A 14,197-nucleotide genomic window follows, 5' to 3' on the forward strand; every position below is an offset into this window, starting at 1 on the left:
ATCAGGGCAGCGATTTCCATAAGAATTACATATTTTCTATTTTACCGCAAAACCATGTTGGCTAGTGTTATATTGACCCCTTTGGGTTAATTTTCTTCTTTTGTGTTTATCTTGTGATTGTAGTCTTTTATCATTTGTTTTTATCTTTATTTGATTTGATATGTTTATTTATTATCAAGAAAGTCATTACTTCTCCAATTGCAGATACGGTACGGGTGCCCATGTTTTGTCCCTTGGACTTGCAGAAATTCAGGAATATTATGGACAAGGCTAGAAATTGGTATGTATATAGATATTACTCCAGATATGGGCAAGTTACAATCAAATTATAATAATGTAAGGTATTCAATATTCAACATATAAATAAATAAAAAACTAAACAACCAAAAATGTGTCTGTAATTTCATCCCCCACCAAAATAATGAAAAGTACAGTTAATTTTATTATTCTTTCCTTTCTAACCTTACTGAACACTTTCCCTATAATGAATTACTTGAAGGAAATTTATGAAAAAAATTTTCTTGGCGCAGGTTGGAACAAAATAGAGTTAGAAATGGTTATAGAAGTAAGGAGAAATTGAAGGAACTTACTAGGAAATTTAATCTAGCAAAGAAGTCAGCTAAGGATAACATGATGACAAGCATAATTGGTGGTCACACAAATTTTAGTGAAAAATGGAAGAGTATATATAGGTACTTTAAGGCAGAAACAGGTTCAAAGAAGGACATTCCAGGAATCATTAATGAACAAGGGGAGTGTGTATGCGAGGATTTTCAAAAGGTAGAAATATTCGGTTAGCAGTACGTAAAGATTGTTGATTACAAGGATAATGTCCAGATAGGGGAGGTGAGTAATACTAAAGAAGTATTGAAATTTACCTATGATAACAATGACATTTACAGTAAGATATAAAAGTTGAAAACTAGAAAAGCAGCTGGAATTGATAAGATTTCTGGGGATATACTAAAGGCAATGGGTTGGGATATAGTACCATATCTGAAAAACTTATTTGATTATTGTCTGGTTGAAGGAGCTATACCAAATGAATGGAGAGTTGCTATAGTAGCCCCTGTGTATAAAAGAAAGGGTGATAGACATAAAGCTGAAAATTACAGGCCAGTCAGTTTGACATGCATTGTATGTAAGCTTTGTGAAAGCATTCTTTCCAATTATGTTAGACATGTTTGCGAAATTAATAACTGGTTTGACAGAAGGCAGTTTGGGTTTATGAAAGGTTATTCGACCTGAGCTCAGCTTGTAGGATTTCAACAAGATATAGCAGATATCCTGGATTCAGGAGGCCAAATAGACTGTATTGCGATGACCTATCTAAGGCATTTGATAGGGTAGATCATGGAAGACTACTGGCAAAAATGAGTGCTATTGGACTAGAAAAAAGAGTGACTGAATGGGTGGCTATATTTCTAGAAAATAGAACTCAGAGAATTGTAGTAGGCAAAGCTTTATCTGACCCTGTAATTATTAAGAGGGGAATTCCTCAAGGCAGTATCATTGGACCTTTATGTTTTCTTATATATATATCAATAATATGTGTAAAGAAGTGGAATCAGAGATAAGGGTGTTTGCAGATGATGTTATTTTGTACAGAGTAATAAATAAGTTACAAGATTGTGAGCGGCTGCAGGGTGACCTCGATAGTGTTGTGAGATGGACGATGGACAATGGTATGATGATAAACGAGGTTAAAAGTCAGGTTGTGAGTTTCATAAGTAGGAAAAGTCCTCTCAGTTTTAATTACTATGTTGATGGGGTGAAAGTTCCTTTTGGGGATCATTGTAAGTACCTAGGTGTTAATATAAGAAAAGACCTTCATTGGGGTAATCACATAAATATGATTGTTAATAAAGGGGAAAGATCTCTGCACATGGTTATGAGGGTATTTAGGGGTTGTAGTAAGGATGTAAAGGAGAGGGCATATAAGTCTCTGGTAAGACCCCAGCTAGAGTATGGTTCCAGTGGATGGGACCCTCACCAGGATTACTTGATTCAAGAACTGGAAAAAATCCAAAGAAAAGCAGCTCGATTTGTTCTGGGTGATTTCCGACAAGAGATTAGTATTACAAAAGTGTTGCAAAGTTTGGGCTGGGAAGACGTGGGAGAAAGGAGACAAGCTGCTCGATTAAATGGTATGTTCTGAGCCGTCAGTGAAGAGATGGCATGGGAGCACATTAGTAGATCAATAAGTTTGAGTGGTGTCTTTAAAAGTAGGAAAGATCACAATATGATGATAAAGTTGGAATTCAAGAGGACAAATTGGGGCAAATATTCGTTTATAGGAAGGGGAGTTAGGGATTGGAATAACTTACCAAGGGAAATGTTCAATAATTTCCAATTTCTTCGCCATAATTTAAGAAAAGGCTAGGAAAACAACAGATATGGAATCTGCCACCTGGGCGACTGCCCTAAATGCAGATCAGTAGTGACTGATTGAACATTGTCTTTCAGTGTTGCTCGTGGGATGTTAATCTCTTTACTGCATGTTTGTAACCCATTATCTCGCCCCTCACTGCCTTAATAGCCTTTTTCATTGCCTCCTTATCCTACTGCTTTGGTTTTCCCATCTGAAAATAATAATGATAATAAACTTCACAAATAACAAAAAAGGACAAAATTACAAACATTCCCTGAATCTATTATAATAGCCTCTACAGTAACTCATGCCAACAACCTCACTGTAGCGATTACACGCCAGGAACTACACCACACGACCGAAATACAGTCCAGTATTTCATACACATATCAGTACTCACTTCTGGAATAACAGGCTCTTAATTTAAATGCTGCACTAAGTCAGTTCAGCATGAAAAATGAATCCTCCTTGTACACAAAAACTAAAGGTGGTGCACACAAAAAGACAAAGGGATGAAGATACATGTATGCATGTGGCTAAACTTTAAGTACGAACCGTGCAAACTGGAAATCCCTAGGGGGACAAAATTAGGTGCAGGGACGGAATTTGGCCTCTCTACCTTATAATATATTCAAATAACAACACTAACAACGATTAATAATAATAATAATAATAATAATAATAATAATAATAATAATAACAACAACAACAACAACCATGCCTGGTCAGCTTGCCTGGGGGTCTAAAGCTTACAAATAGTAGTCATTTCTGCCATCGACCCTTACTGTCCCAAAACCTGACTGTTGCTATACGAGGCTACAAGGCTAAAATTACGCATCTCTCTTTCCTCACAGGAAGTATGCGAGTGAGATGACTGATCTCAGATAAACCTTCCGTATGAACTCATGCTCCACACGTGTGAATCAGTCATGCATTTAGATGCCATTACTTAGCAAATGTATAGATTAATATATTGCATCATGCACTAGTGCGATTATGCAAAGTGCTACGCTATATGTCAAATAGTAAATTAAAATTTACCAGAATTGTCTCCAAATGGCTCCTAAAATCTCGAGAAAAGTCACTAGTCGCTATCTTTGAAATTCTGTCACTAAATTACTAAAAAAGACTCCAAATGTAGTGATTTGTCTTTAGAATTGACGAGACTGAGGTGAACGAACATAAACATAGCATGCAAATAAGAGAGATTAACAATTGATATAATACGAGTCTCGATATACAGGTTTCAACAAACATCACACATTCGCACGCATTTCTCTTATTAATAAATGTCGATCTTTCATTTGAAAGCAGCCAATGTGTGAAAAACTTCCGGCCACTGGCACACAAACCTGAATGGCGGGATTTTAAAACAAATGTTTGAAGTTCACCAAAAAATAAGCTAAATTTGGGAGAAACAATGGCATAATCGAGAGGCGGGTAAAACTGTCAAAAATCGGGAGACTCCCGCCTAAATAGGGAAAGTTGGCAGGTATGGAAATCGCATAGCCACTTGCTCAGTATGGATCCTTTTCTCCTTTTGTGTTAGTCTTATATTCCCAGTATTCTCTCTCCTCTTTGATCTTTATCTCATGTCTCTTTCCTTGTGATTATCCAGCTTTCTCTTTATCACACAATTTGCACTTCAAGACTGAAGATCTGTAAAAATGGCCCTCCTAATGAAGCTGGGAAGCAGAAACAAGCTCACAGTGGGCTGAAAAGGAATGGATGAAGAACAGTGACTAATGGGGAGAGAGCTAATCTATTTGAAGACAGCAGTATATGTCCCTATCCTTTTGTGCTTTCTTTCTATTGACTCCCCTTCCCACACTGACCTGTCATTGCGTTCATCCTATTATGCACTCCTTTTCCTGTTACTCTCTCTGTATGAGTTGAAAATCCATAGCGAAGGTAATTACAGTACTCTAAACAGACACAATTTCTCTACAGAATACCAAACTCGATACTTATAACCAATATTTGTACATATAAAGATCCTGAGTTACAAATGATGGAGAGGATTGAAAAAGATCAAATCAAGTGGTATCAAATCAACCATTATGAGCTATCTGATGAGTCTGTCATGTCTGGACAAACAATACAGCCACAAAAGCAGAAAGCTTGAGTGAACCTTAACAATTCTGGGTCATGTCTACACTTTCTTTTTCCACAAGAACCTGCAAACTGCCTAATTAATGTAAGTCCAACACATAACATCCTCAAGTAATAACATAAAAATACATTCCAAGATATTTACTATCACTTTTGAGATTCATGGAATCCCTCCTTAATTTCATCAAAACTATACTTTCTCTTCTATTCTAAATAACTGAAATATACTGTACCTTGCTAAGAATTGAGCAATTTTAGATGCATCTTCTGAATCAAGACTTTCATCCAGGAGTTCTAGTGAGTGAAGGATCCAGTAACATAACCATGGTCGGCTAGCATCCAAGCACTGCAATACAATAACCAATCACATTCAATATTCATACTGAAGGTATACAAGGCTGAAAGTGTTGAGAGTAAAATTATAGTTTACATGTTTCATGATGACTTAATGATCCTTTAAATGATAATGTTCTTCAATAATGTCAAATGCCAGAATTTTGCCTTGGATGACTTCTTTTAAAACCTGCCAGTTCATCTATTCTAGAATTCAGGCTATGATGAGTATAGACCAGAAGCAGTGGTAGACTAGGGATACTAAAGGTGATGTTACCTCTCTGTTACTGTCATCAGCTAGGTTCAGTCAGGAGATGGACTAGCGGGTGGCGGTTGGGGAGTGGAGGAAGGCTTTAGGGTAAAATGTACTAACACCTAGTTTCCCCAAACACGTGTTAATGAAGCCAGGTTGCCAGCCAGCCAGCCAGCTGTTGTTCAGTTTGCCATTACAAAACATAATAGAGTTTGAGGGATGTTCCACCATTCAACACCTTTATGTTTTAACTTGTCATAATTCAATTCCTCCCCTCACTCTCCCTTCCCCTCAGCGACCCAGCCTCTATTATTGCTCTCTTCAGTAGTCCAGCTCCTCTCCTTTCAACAACTGCGCCATCCCGCTGCTCAAGGTGAGTTCGCCTCTTATCCCTTGTCTTTCTTTTGTCTATGTACATTTGTGCTTGCTTGTTGTTTAAAGGGGCCTAACATCTAGGTAATTGGCCCCTAATGGTACGAAATGTAATGGAATTTAAAAGTTCAAAAAAATCCACTGACCAGAATAAAAAATGTGATGAAGGATAAATGGATGGATATGAATTTAAAACAATCAGTGGATCCGACCCAGAAACTATCATAAACAATAGTATTACTGACCAAGGGACCACTTCTAAAGCACAATCCTGAATCGAGGATGCTGGTTTCCTAAAGGGGTCCAAAATCCAGGTCAACGGCCCATCATAATGGTACTTATCGCTAGTAAAGTAGAACCATGGTATTAGTCATGTTATGGTACTAATCACAAGTAGTGTAGACTCGCGGTATTCCACAAATTATGGTACTACTCACAGGTAATGATATTCGCACATGTAATACAGACCCATAGTGTTTCGCACATAGCGACGCCATTTACAGGCAATGCAAAACTATGGTGTTCTTCACAGAAGTGTACTAACCACAGGGACTCGTACTATTCCGTGGTGTTCCTCATACAGTGGGTACTAATCATAGGCAAGCCAGAACCATGCGTTCCCTCATCCCATGGTGTCGCTCATATAGTGCTACTAATCACAGGTACTGTAAAAGCCATCGAGCCCTCGTTTGCTACTAATCACAAACGTATTTGGTACCCAACATAGTGGTACTACGCACAAGTAAAAGCGGCCCATGGTGTTCCCCGCGTGGTGGTACTAGTTTCATGGTTCTAATTTGATCATCCCATGGTCGCCCCTTTCAGCCGCCTCTTACGACAGGCAGGGGATACCATGGGTGAATTCTTTGTCTGCCTCCCCCACACACAGGGGGTATGTACATTTGTATCATGCCTAATTTGGCTTTCAATCTTTTCATCAGGTTTCCATGTTTCCATATCGAACTGGGAATCATAACGTTGGTTCAATTTAAGATCTTCACATGACCACATTGTTGGCTTCGGAACCACCTGAGTGAAGCCTGCTAATTACCGTAGATTATGAGAACAAGATTTATTCTTCCCACTGATAAGTTACCTATATGATCTACACACCTCAAGCTGGACTATTTTCTCGTGTATCAGGACTTAGCAACTGGGTTACCCTCTCAGATTTTATGGATTTTTACTTTACGGTCAGACGTACTTTACTCTCATCCTTTTAACTTGTTACAATTTAACATCTGTCACTGTATGTGCTGTCATATGCTTTAACTTGTCATAATTCAACATTTATCTTTGTAGGTGCTACATGCATTTTATATTGTTTTTTGATAAGTTGTGTTTTGCTCAATTGATTCTTTGGCTGATGATGACGCGCAATGAGCATCGAAACTAGTAGCAATCTTCTTTAAACAACATGTGATCTAAACTCCCATCAATAAATATTCATTGTATTGAAAAGGTGGACCCTTAACATTTTCATTTTACTGTAATTCCAGTTCAATACAGAACATAACAAAGTTTCTAACTTTTAATGTGATAGCGTACCAGGCAAAGCGATAGGCCTACCACTAAATGGACCTGAAAATTAAGATCATCAAATTGGGTAAAGATATTCACTTCAAGAAGCAGTGTATTATCCATGATCGAACTCTTAACTTTTTGATGATAATAATAATAATCATAATAATAATAATGTTATTTGCTTTACGTCCCACTAACTACTTTTACGGTCTTCGGAGACGCCGAGGCGCCGGAATTTAGTCCCGCAGGAGTTCTTTTACGTGCCAGTAAATCTACCGACATGAGGCTGTCGTATTTGAGCACCTTCAAATACCACCGGACTGAGCCAGGATCGAACCTGCCAAGTTGGGGTTAGAAGGCCAGCGCCTTAACCGTCTGAGCCACTCAGCCCGGCCTTAACTTTTTGAAAGGCACTGTTAAAAAAAAACAACATTGTATTGCATCACATTCTGTCAAAACTCGCCAAGTAACTAACAAAATTTGGCTAAGAAATGAAATCCGGTTTTTACACAAGAAGAAATCTTTTTTTGAATAATAGATTCTACGAGACTCACCTCGAAGCAGTCAATTTGCTCCCTAGTGTCCAGTAGAATCTATTCCCAGACCAAATACATAATAAACTTTTCGACCTACTTTCGCAGAAACATTTCTTTTTTTGCTAGTGGCTTTACATCGCCCTGACACAGATAGGTCTTATGGTGACAATGGGATAGGAAAGCCCTAGGAGTTGGAAGGAAGCGGCCATGGCGTTAATTAAGGTACAGCCCCAGCATTTGTCTGGTGTGAAAACGGGAAACCACGGAAAACCATCTTCAGGGCTGCCGACAATGGGATTCGAACCCACTATCTCCCAGTTGCAAGCTCACAGTCGCGCACCTCTAACCGCACGGCCAACACGCCCGGTCTTTCACAGAAACAACTTACCTTAGAGAAAAATTTTGAACACTTAAAGAAGAAACCGCCATTCTGTCAGAATAGCCCAAAACACAACTGGCCAACCTAAACAAAATAAATATCTCCACTAATTTAGTTATTGAGTCTGAAGCCGCCATCAACAAAATGCCGCAAGAACAACACGATGAGCTTAGATTCGAAGAAAAAGAAAATTGGACACAACTTTTACATCTGACAACGAAAACAAAAGATCCCCCTCCATTAATCCTAATGACAATAGGTTGATTTCCGAACACAAAATAAATCAATAAGTAAAATTCTTTCAATAATAAAATTTACTGTGTCCACCTATTCACACTTATTCTTATTGAATAGGTGGACACAGTAAATTTTATTCTTGAAAGAATTTTACTTATTGTTATCTTCAATATGGAAAAAAATGAGCTAAGTTACTTGTCACAAAATAAATTGCCGAACTCAAAAAGAAAATCAGTAATAACGACCTAATAATCACTAAAGCTGATAAAGGTTATATCACAGTTATAATGAATAAAACTGAGTATGTCTCAAAAACTAAGGAATTTTTTAACAGCTTTTAACACCTTTTCAATAATCAAGAAACACCCAACCCAACGAATTCAGCGACAATTAAAACAAAGCCTAAAGAACACCTCCTTTCTTTCCATGGACCACAAAAATCTAAGCTTTTAAATATGAACCCGGGTCTACCTACAGTTAAAGCCCTCCAAGAGATCCATAAGGCCAACATCCCCATCCGCCCTATTATTAACTATAGGCCTAGTCCTCTGTATAAAGCTTCTCAATTTGTCCAACGTTTCTTGGCTAAAAACTATCACTTTCTCGCCAATAAGTCAATTAAAAACACCATTGAACTAATTGAAAAACTAAAGATCTTTGACTTACAACCTAACCATTCTCTTCATTCTTTTGACATAGTCAACGTGTATCCAAGCATACAAACAGCAAAGCTCTTCCCCATTATTGAAGTAACATAAAGAAATATAATCCTCTTAGGGCCTGTACTACGACTGTCAGATAAACAGCCAGATACGTAGGCTGCAGTTTTGCAAAAAACTTGAACAACGAACTTAATACTATTCGGGCATTCACCAAATTTAACGGTTACAACAGGTCCTTCATAGAACAGATAATCAATAAATTCAGACACCGACCTAAGACCACTCTTACTGAAGAAAAATCTAAATACGCCACTTCTTCCACCTTTACTTTCAACACAGATGTTACAAAAATAAAAATCTCTTCAGAAAGCATACATACATACATACATACATACATACATACATACATACATACATTATCATTATAGACTGTTATGCCTTTCAGCATTCAGTCTGCAAGCCTCTGTGAATTTACTAAACGTCGCCACTATCCTCGATTTGCAACTAGTGTTGTGGCCTCATTTAGTTCTATATCTCTAATCTTTAAATCGTTAGAAACCGAGTCTAACCATCATCGTCTTGGTCTCCCTCTACTTCTCGTACCCTCCATAGCAGAGTCCATTATTCTCCTAGGTAACCTATCCTCCTCCATTCGCCTCACATGACCCCACCACCGAAGCTGGTTTATGTGTACAGCTTCATCCATCGAATTCATTCCTAAACTAGCCTTTATCTCCACATTCCGAGTACCCTCCTGCCATTGTTCCCACCTGTATGTACCAGCAATCATTCTTGCTATTTTCATGTCTGTTACTTCTAACTTATGAATAATATATCCTGAGTCCACCCAGCTTTCGCTCCCGTAAAGCAAAGTTGGTCTGAAAACAGACCGATGTAAAGATATTTTCGTCTGGAAGCTGACTTCCTTCTTACAGAATACTGCTGATTGCAACTGCGAGCTCACTGCATTAGCTTTACTACACTTTGATTCAATCTCACTTATTATATTACCATCCCGGGAGAACACACAACCTAAATACTTGAAATTATCGACCTGTTCTAGCTTTGTATCACCAATCTGACATTCAATTCTGTTGAATTTCTTACCTACTGACATCAATTTAGTCTTCGAGAGGCTAATTTTCATACCATTGTACCCGATGCATTTACTGGACGTATTAAAAATGGCGCCTACGGAAGGTAGAGGCCAGCCAAGGCAAAGAAATGTGTAATAGGGTATCGATATTGATGTATGCTAGAAGGCCATGACTAACTTAAACCTTTTCAATACAAAATGAAAATTACATAGGGACTAGTTTCGACCTAGTAATAGGTCATCATCAGCCTGAAGTAAGTCAAAGATCGAAGAAAACATAAACAATGTAAACACAAGTACAGTCTCTTTAAAGTTACATACCAAGTGGGAAGTTGAGTAGAGATATATTAAAAATAATAACTCATCCAAATTGACGAAGCACTGAGCGGAATTTATGTAAAGTTCGGTGCGCCGTATATTATAAAAGACCACTGTGCACTAAATGATGCAATAAAGAAGAATAGTAGGTTGAATGCTGGCTTCTTCTTAGCTGTTGTATAATCGAAGAAGATTACGTCGTGTTTTATAAGGTATTGATAGACCTATATATCTCTACTCAACTTCCCACTTGGTATGTACCTTTAAAGAGACTGTACTTGTGTTTACATTGTTTATGTTTTCTTCGATCTTTGACTTACTTCAGGCTGATGATGACCTATTACTAGGTCGAAACTAGTCCCTATGTAATTTTCATTTTGTATTGAAAAGGTGGACCAATAATAATATATTATTTTACTCTATTGTAATCACAGTTCAATACGGATCTATCATTATGAAACTTATTTCTTTTAATAACTTAAACCTACCACTATGAAGGCGGTGTACAATGGTCTAGAATCGATAGAATTGTTTTTAAAAAAAATAAGAAGGATCAAACAGATTATATTATAAAAACTAACTTAAAAAAATTGACGTGGGAAGGACAAGATATCCCGAACATCGCTCTCAAAAATAAGCAAGATTTGCAATATCTAACGTGCAATTTTAAGCTGACAGGACGGAAATATTGAACGAAACGAAGAGTTAAACACTGAAATATCGTAAAGAGGGAATAAAATCCAGAAGTTTTGAAAAGTCCGTCCAAATACTTAGACGCAAAGTCGTTTGGAAACAAGAAGTTGATTGAGACGTGAGAGCTCGAGGTTGAGCTATATTAAGTGGAAATAATAGCAAGGACAGCCTAAATAAAGAAGCAATCATTATAAAAAATATATTTATACTACGCAGAACCATGATGAATTCATATTTTCCAGAATCGACGCATATAGTCTACTGTGTTCCTGAACAGATGATGGCTTGCTAAATCGGCATAGACCAACCTGGAGGGAGATGTCATCCTGGCTGTTAAAACCACCCGACCCGTGTGGAGGAGGTCACTCTACTTGAGATACCAGTGGTGGAGATCCTGCCCAGTTCCCAATCCAAGGCCTGCGACCAGACCGAAGAGCAACTAAGGCCCGAGATATTGAATGGCGAGCTAAGTAATAGTATTAAGTAGTATAATTTCTTATGTAGAGTATTACCAGTATATGCAATAGATCTGAATAGCCTAAGCGTGAGATAATTAAGTGTGCAGTGAATATAAGAAAGTGCAGTGTGAAATATTTAAGACAATATCTCGTGACAGAATGGTAACGTGTTTACTACATTATCTTATCCAAGGATGAAGGAATACGATTTAAAATGTGACATAGTGTAACAGCTGTTTTCAAAGAATCCCGGTTAGTTAGAAAGATCCATGAGTGATGTAATACCAGTCAAACCCAGTTACGTCACAGAGGGATGCATGTTTGAATTGGTTAAGTTAAATTACCATACTCTTTGCTGTGTGAATATATTGAAAGAATAGATACTGAATTTGGGGTTATATGTTGAATTGTATGACAAAATGCGTTTTTGAGGAACGAATTCTGCGCTATTGGAGTGATACGTATCGTTGTGTTTAATTAATATTGGAGGTTAAACGCGGTAATTATAGATGTTAAATGAATTAAATATGGGTTGAATTGAAGGTTAATAATGAAATAATGGAAGTATATGTGGTATTTAAATGATATATTGCGCAGATTAACAGGGAGTAAAATGTATATGATATATATAATGTGCGATATAGGAGCACATGTAAAGCGACTACGGAATATAAGTATGCCGCAGGGAGGAACTATAGCAAGGTATGGACAATAAAATTACGCATATTTAATGAAGTGTGAAAGTGGTTTGACAATAATAACAACCGGTGATGGGTAAATGAATACATGATTGTATCATATTCTGAATGAATGGTAATTGCGTGGAAGATCAAACTTGTATGCAACTAGTATGATAATGTAGTGTTGAAATATCTTTATGTAGGCATTTGCACATCTATATATGAAAAATGCTTATTGGCTATGTGTATATTGAACTGGAATACGATACATAAGAAATTATCTAGCTAGAGTAGGGAAATTATTTGAGATTTACGTAGGATATCATTGATGTTTTATTAATCTGAAATATTATTAGAGCGAATATTTAGTTAGGAGCCGTAATTTAAGTGGCAATCGGACCGAGAAACTTAGTGCGTCATTCAATATTTCATTTTCTTCACTGTAGTCTGCACCAACGAACTCAGATAATTTTCAATGTAACTTAGGTCACTGATATTTGTATTCAGGACACTTTATTCAAATTCAGTTCATCTCCGCGATAACTTGAACAATGTTATGGTTGTATTTTTGATGAGGGTGTATAATTAACACCGTGAGTGATGAAATAATTTATTGATATACCGAATTTTGACCGTGGTTTGAAGACTTTGATGTAGTATATACTTAAGTGACCAGATGTAAATTTTAATAGGAAGATGAAACAAAGCAATAATTCATTTCAGGAATACGCGACCCAGAATGTTAAGATATGTAAACTTAGTTTAGGAGTAAGGCAGCGCTGACCTAGAATATTTGATTCAGTAATTAAAATATTTGTTTATTAGGTTGATAATTTGAAGATTATGAGCAATATTTGACATTAACCATTTCTTTCGCGAATCTTGATAGTTTAATAAATGTGTCTCTTGATTAATTTTTATAGAATGGAATGAGTTTTCATTTATAATGGTAGTCAGTAGTTGTACTTAGTGAGTAAGGTTCTCGTTATGCGGATGTGTTTTTCGAAAGGTTGACTGAAGTTTATGTTCGCAAAATCCACTACTGAGCGTTGAATTACGTAATTCTGAACCGCGTATGATGCCGTTACTTTCTCTTCGAACACACGTTAAACCGAAACATAGAAAAATTAACCATTTTTTTGGAGGCATGAATACCCTGAGATATGTAACTGACTAGTTGGGAAAATACTGTGGTCACCCTGACCCGTAGGGTGCACCATACTCATCGCACCTATTTTCAAGTTCCAAGATATTAGACTGCATGCTTTCGGCACAATCTGCCATTAAGACCAAGTCGTCAGCATAGGCCAGACTGCTTACTACATTTCCACCTAACTGAATCCCTCCCTGCCATTTTATACCTTTTAGCAGATGATCCATGTAAACTACGAACAGCAAAGGTGAAAGATTACAGCCTTGTCTAACCCCTGTAAGTACCCTGAACCAAGAACTCATTCTACCATCAATTCTCACTGAAGCCCAATTGTCAACATAGATGCCTTTGATTGATTTTAATAATCTACCTTTAATTCCATAGCCCCCCAGTATAGTGAACATATTTTCCCTCGGTACCCTGTCGTATGCTTTCTCTAGATCTATGAAACATAAATACAACTGCCTATTCCTCTTGTAGCATTTTTCAATTACCTGGCGCATACTGAAAATCTGATCCTGACAACCTTTCTGTGGTCTGAAACCACACGGGTTTTCATCCAACTTCCTCTCAACAACTGATCGCACCCTCCCTTCCAAGATGCCAGTGAATACTTTGCCTGGTATACTAATCAATGAGATACCTCGGTAGTTGTTGCAATCCATCCTGTTCCCTTGCTTATAGATAGGTGCAATTACTGCTTTTCTCCAATCTGGTGGTACCTTACCAACACTCCACGCTAATTTTACTACTCTATGAAGACATTTCATCCCTGCCTTCCCACTATACTTCACCATTTCAGGTCTAATTTCATCTATTCCTGCTGCCTTATGACAATGGAGTTTATTTACCATCCTTTCCACTTCCTCAAGCATAATTTCACCATCATCATTTTCCTCCTCCCCATGAGCTTGGCTGTTTGCAACACCACCAGGATGATTTCCTTTTACATTGAGAAAATGTTCAAAATACTCCCTCCACCTCTCCAGTGATTCTATGGGATCTATTATGAGTTCACCT

At 37.4% G+C, this 14,197-nt stretch overlaps 1 protein-coding gene across 3 annotated transcripts in view; it reads right to left on the reverse strand.

The window, feature by feature from the left end:
* Fntb (Farnesyl transferase beta subunit) overlaps window positions 1–14,197 on the reverse strand; it is a 339,753-nt gene that overhangs the window by 229,862 nt on the left and 95,694 nt on the right. For all 3 annotated transcript variants that reach the window (XM_067136752.2, XM_067136751.2, XM_067136753.2), the window contains exon 3: window positions 4,717–4,829. In XM_067136752.2, the coding sequence (XP_066992853.1) occupies window positions 4,717–4,829 (113 nt within the window). The remainder of the gene's footprint in view (window positions 1–4,716; window positions 4,830–14,197) is intronic.

The sequence above is a fragment of the Anabrus simplex genome, chromosome 1 (assembly GCF_040414725.1).
Source record: "Anabrus simplex isolate iqAnaSimp1 chromosome 1, ASM4041472v1, whole genome shotgun sequence".
Taxonomy (NCBI): domain Eukaryota; kingdom Metazoa; phylum Arthropoda; class Insecta; order Orthoptera; family Tettigoniidae; genus Anabrus; species Anabrus simplex.